Raw genomic sequence first — 6117 nt, 5'->3', positions numbered from 1 at the left:
CCTGGGCCATACAATATCCAACCTTCTCACTTCCAAAGCATGGCTAGAGCAGCTTTGGGATACTGTTTACTTTCAGATGCTGTATGATGTCACAGGAGAGGAATCTTCCCAAAATACAAACATAAATACATATTTCATAAAATTCCAAGTATTTTAAACAGGGATAGCATAAATTTTACACATTTTATTTCTAAAACTATCACATACAATCACTAAACAATTGCCTTCATTTTTTTTTATTTGTGCACACACGTTTTTCTGAGTAGCCTTTTCATTACTAAATTTGCGGTTATCAACTTGCACTGCTTTTAAAAATCATATTTACTGAAAGTACATGGGTTGTTAGTATAAGAAAGTTACTATGAATGAATATTTAAGGCCTCTGCATAAAATTGCTCTGGTGTGGTAATTGGCATATAATTTATAAAGGTTCCTGTCTAAATACGGTTCAGCTTCTCTTGCTCCCATGTTTTCTAAGGCAATTGTGCCAATTGGAAATAGCCAAAATAGTGTCTAATGATTGTGATAAAAACTTTATCTAAACATAATTATAAATTTGGCTGGAAACAAATATGAAAGAAGAAAAATGAAGTGATAATTAGACTAAAAAATATAAATCGGAAGAATGTAAAAAAAAGAAAAGTCTAAATAACTAGCTGTTTGTAAATGTATGTTAGGAGATATATGCACATTCAGTCTTAATCTAAACAACAACAACAAAAAACTAATGTTGAAATATACATGTGGGTAAAACTTACTTAATTTTCCCATGACTGAAAAGGATTTTTTTTGCATGTGGCAGGATTACATTTTAAGGACTGCACAATTTGTGAGTTTTTAGTCTTTTTAAAATCTATTTTAATAAAAGTGTGTGACAAATATTGCTTTGGGAAGGCAGAGGCTCTTCATAACTGTCACCAATACACAATAGCACTAATCATTTAACGACAATTTTTTTCTAACCAAATTTATGTTACCAAAAATAAAATGTTAAATAACTAAACGAGACTACACAAAATGTACTCTCTAAATTTATTACATTGTTTGCAACATATATGTTTGTTTTTAATACACTCACATAATTTTAGCTAAAAATTGACGATAAAATCCAAGGAAAAAATGTATATGCACTTAGCATATAAGATACATGATGTTTGAATACATACTTACAAATGTGATATATTAATGCTATAGCTAGTAAATTAATAATCACATGTAATTGAACATGGCCATGAAATTGAATAACCAATCTCTCTGAACATATTATTATCATACTTACCATTCAATTTGAAGTTCTAATTTTAAACTAAATCAAATCTTTCTTTTCTCAAGGGAAATATTTTCGATTGGTGGTAAAATACAACTTTTTGTAGTTCTAGGAATAAATTTTTTCCATATCACAAAAGCCACCTGTGAGCTTTGTCAACCTATAGCTCTGTCCATCCACTCAGAGAAAGAATCTGCAATGTGATGAGAAAGATCTCATCAGATCTGAAGCCTTGGAAGGCACAGATTGCCAAGGCCAGACCTAGTGGAAGCTTAAAAAGAGAATGCATAGGGGAGAATAATTGGGCTAACACCCCTTGCCTCTTTGGCTACTTAGAGCCTGCTTCCATTCAAAGCCTTTCTGGTATAAACCCAGAAAAGGAAGCCCAGTCTTTTAATATTCTAAACACAATCTAAGTCTGACTAAATAATCAGAATTAGAAAGGGCAATAAAAGCGTATTTGTTCATTCCTATATCATTAGGAAAGGTATCAAAACTTCAACAATTTTTGGATATGAAGGTTTAAGAGCTACCCTTATAACTCAATAAATCACATTATCAGAAAAAATTTCCCCAAATATCTATCTTTGGTTCCTATTCTAATTTTCAATAACATAGTAACCATTCATATTTTTAATAATTTTTCATTTTCTACTTTTTATTTTCTTTATATTTATTTGTGTGTATAGATCTAAAATGTAGAGAGGGAAAATGTAGAAATAACTAAAATCAAAGAAAAAATTCTCACATTATCTTTGTAAGATTTTAGAAAAAAAATATTCTAAAGTCTACTGGAAGCTCTGATTTTGTCATTCTGGGTTTCTTTATCATACCCAGTTTTAAAATCTTCATCATCAACAATATCAATAATAATATTAACACATATACATAGTTATATTTCAATAAACTTTCAAACATCATCAGTCCTTTAGGATTTACATATACCTGAAGTACCAGTATGCTTCAAATCCCTTTAAACATTAACAAACGCAACGGAGAAAAATATATTAATAATACTAATTAATTTGAAATTTCACTAATTAAACTCTTGTAGTGAAAAGTTAAGATGCTATTCTACACACCAACTCAAATATGATTTAAAGAGCTTCACAATGGGAAAAATATATTCTCAAAACGCTACGTAACCTGCTGGGCACAAGAAGAGAAGCTTTCTCAACATTCAGTGGAAACCTTAACCAATGAAATTGTACATTTACCACAGTTTATATTACAACATTTACACACAGTTTAATCATAAATTACATATCTTCAAGTTACACATTACAAAGTCTACATCTAATTTAATCAACAAGAAATACCGCCCCCCCACCACCCCTTCCCCAATTAAAACATCAATTGTCTCCTGGTTTAGTGTAATACTGAAACAAGACATTTTCTCGGTTTTGCTATGGAGGAAAATTAAGTTGGTGATGTTTCTGTAAACTGGTGAAATGTGCACGTAGAAGATCATGGCCAGTTAAGAGGACAAAAAAGAAAATAAAGAACAGTCAACAGAAGGAAACTAATGTTCCCTAGGAATACTACCGTATTCTTTGCTTATAAGGACATATTTTGTTTTCATATGAGGTTTTGCTGTTTTGTTTTGGTTTTTTTTTGTATGTTATTGGGGTATTTCTTATTTACCCCAAGAAGCAGTCATGAACCTCATTTCTCCCTCTGCACATCTCCTTAAATTTCTATACTGTAACATCATTGATGTAGATTTGTAATTACATTTCTTAAAAGTTCCTTCCTGACTCATCTTGTTATCAGTGGTTTTCTTCAGTAAGTTGAGCTAGAATGAGTAAAAACCCTTCGTCTTATAGGTTTAGTATGTAGTTTTATCTACTGTCATATTAATTAATTTTTTTTTACTGAACAACTTTTGGTATTAGCCTATGCAGCTGTCATATTAACAGTAAATCTTCCTGATATTCTCTAAAAAAATAGCATTTTACAGTCATAGCTGTAAATGAATCATACGTTAAATTCATCCACCTTTCTTGTGATTTTCTAGGCTGCTATACAAATTCCAGAAGATAAAAGACCCAATTAATAATGGAATACAGGCTTAAAATCGCAGAAACAATATGATTTCTGACGCATTTTACTCTAAATTACAAAATTAAATTTAAGGAAAAAGAGGCCCTTTTTAGCAAATAGTTGCCTAATTTGGGCACAGTTATTGCACTTCAGTGTCTCGAACTCTACTAAAGAGTAGAGAATAGGTTATGGGCATAAATATGTACAGTTTATATATATTATTTACTGAAAATGTATATACAAGTTCTATCAATAATACAGTCTTGAAAATAAAAGTAGAATACATAAAAAAGACAGAGAAAAATATAAGAGATATTTACACTCCCTATTGTGCATTTTGTACAAACACTAATAATAATAAACTGGAGACAAACAATAAATAACCAAAAAGACAAATGAAAATGTTACTATACTTATACTTTCTAATGTTATCTAAGAAAAAGTTTAAAGGTACTCTTGGAAAATTAGATATTTGCTAGTTTTCCATTTGTTACCTACTAGGTCTACAAACATCAGAATAGAAAATATCAGTAATATTGCACATTTTGGTAAAAACAAATTTTTAAAAAATTATAGTGCATCAGAAATAATATACATTAATATTAATATCTATCATAATAAGCCTTTCTGTACAAAGGGGTGTGAATTTTTCAATTTATTTTTTAATACACATTCTGAATTAAATAAATTGTAAAATTATTTTGTAATTTTTGACTAAGGGTCTAGCTCTAGAGTTTATTCAGGTATTGGTTTGTATTTACATACCTATTTACAAACCTAGTAATTTGGAATATTTGTTGAAATTGAATCTTAAGTTTTGATTATATATATCTTATTGAAAAATGTGAATTAACCATTGTAGCTTTATAAGGGATGTTCTTCCATAATGGGAGAATCACCCCTAGAAGGTCTGGCCTGTTGGCCTAGAGTGACGGTTTTCAAGGGAATGACTTTAATTGAATCATCACTAAGATGAAGTCTTTCAGACATAGTGTAAAACTGTGATCTTGTACTACCTTGCACTCCCTGATCAAGAGAAAGTAGTCCTTCAGTTTCGGCACCTTGCCCCCAACGTTGCTGCAAAACTGTTGGTGGCTGTGCAGGGCTATGATGGAGGGCAGCAGCCTGTGGCAGAAGAGGGCTGTGGTGGATTGCAGCAGCCTGTGCCAGGGGAGGGCTGTAACTGAGGGCTGAGGCCTGTGCTGGTGGGGGACTGTGGCGAAGACCAGTAGCCTGTGCTAGAGGAGGACTGTGGTGGAGAACAGAGCCTTGTGCTGGTGGAGGACTGTGGCACAGTGTGATAGCCTGGGTCACTGGAGGACTGTGGCAGAGAGCAATGGTCTGTGTCACTGGAGGGCTGCAGCAGTGAGCAGAGGCCTGTGTATGTGCAGGGCTGACATGGGTTAGAGAAGTTGGCATCCAGCAGGCATCAGAATGACCCAAGATAAGACATTCTTGAGTGCAGTTGTCAGAGGCCTCTTCTACAGTTGGCTGAACAGTTATTTCTGCAGCTGTTAGGGTGAGAAAGAAAGGATAAAATTTTTATTTCAAAGATATATTTTATTGACTACTTAAGACCAACATATTGTAACAGGAAGTTAAAAATCTCTATATAAACACATCAGAGACTTCTAATATTTTAATTTGGGACTTGGTTTGTTGAGAAATAATTCCTAGAGAAACAAAAATAACCAGAAGTGGGTGGATGGGGACTCCCTTTTATAATTAGGATGCTTTGGATTTTTCTCCCAAATGTAGATATTTTAATTGCGTTTGTGACTATAAATGGAAACTATGGTGGTCATTGATCCATACATAAGAGTCAGTTGAAATATGGCTCTTAACTAACACAAAGAAAGAACATGAGTAAAATGAATGGAAAAACCAGTCATAAACATATAATGAACTAACCAATTATAGCTAACCATTTAATTACAAATCTAATTAATTAATCTGAAAATAAATCTGAATATAAATTAGATTAATTTGGAAAAAGTTTATTAAACTCAAAGATATCTTTTAGTTTCAAGAATGAACTATAGCTATAATTATTTCAAGGATAATTGATTCATGTATTCCTCACTCTCTGAAATCATGACAAATCAGTTTAGCAACATAATAAACTATAAATATTAACTACTTAACATTAAACTATAATACTTTTGACATAGCAAAAAACATGGCGGAGTGATAGACGTCCTCAGATCTCTCCTTTGAAACGATAATAAGAACATATAAAACTGAACAAAAAATACCCAATCTGCACACCAGCACGTCTGAGCATGGGATCAGCACATAAGACCTACCACAGGTCAGAACCTCGGATGTCGGGTGGTAGACTGGAAAAAATAAAGAAGCTGCCTCTCTCAGCCAAGAGAGATCCTTGTAGGATGAGAGGGAGAAGGGAAGGTGTGGTGACATCCCTGATCAGCCCTGCCTGGAAGTGCCAGGACTTGGCGGCTGGCAACAGGGCCCAGTCATCAGGGCAGAGAGCAGAGAGGCGGAACTGGACAGCAGAGGAACGATAGTTGATTTCCAACGGCCCCGGTTCCAAAGCCAAGGCTGGGCTGCAGTCCCCAGCCTCAAACCCAAAGGGCCCTACCCCCATACCCTCCAAGATCCAGCCCCACGGAGCCCCAGGGGAATCTCGGTGACCACTGCCAAGACTGAGGCTACCTCTCCAAGTCTCTGGAGCTCCCTGCAGGAGGAGGGGAAGAGAAGAAGGAGCGTGCTGCAAGTTCCCTGAACAGTTCCCTGAACAGTAGAGCCTGGGAGGGTTATGGGCTCCCCATGGCTGGCTGGCTGCA

The 6117-nt window shown here is 34.4% G+C and overlaps 1 protein-coding gene across 7 annotated transcripts in view; it reads right to left on the bottom strand.

Annotated features, from left to right (window-relative positions):
• Nucleotides 1-4174: 4174 nt before the first annotated feature.
• The window catches only part of LOC105304012 (protocadherin-11 X-linked), a 751649-nt gene continuing 749706 nt past the window's right edge, over nt 4175-6117 (bottom strand). For 5 of the 7 annotated variants that reach the window (XM_011377909.1, XM_011377910.1, XM_011377911.1 and 2 more), the window contains one exon: nt 4175-4821. In XM_011377909.1, coding sequence (XP_011376211.1) covers nt 4175-4821 — 647 coding nt within the window. The remainder of the gene's footprint in view (nt 4822-6117) is intronic. The other 2 variants (XM_023521954.1, XM_023521956.1) reach the window with 2 other exon arrangements.

The sequence above is a fragment of the Pteropus vampyrus genome, unplaced genomic scaffold, assembly GCF_000151845.1.
Source record: "Pteropus vampyrus isolate Shadow unplaced genomic scaffold, Pvam_2.0 Scaffold325, whole genome shotgun sequence".
Lineage (NCBI taxonomy): Eukaryota > Metazoa > Chordata > Mammalia > Chiroptera > Pteropodidae > Pteropus > Pteropus vampyrus.
This window is presented reverse-complemented; position numbering and strand designations above follow the sequence as displayed.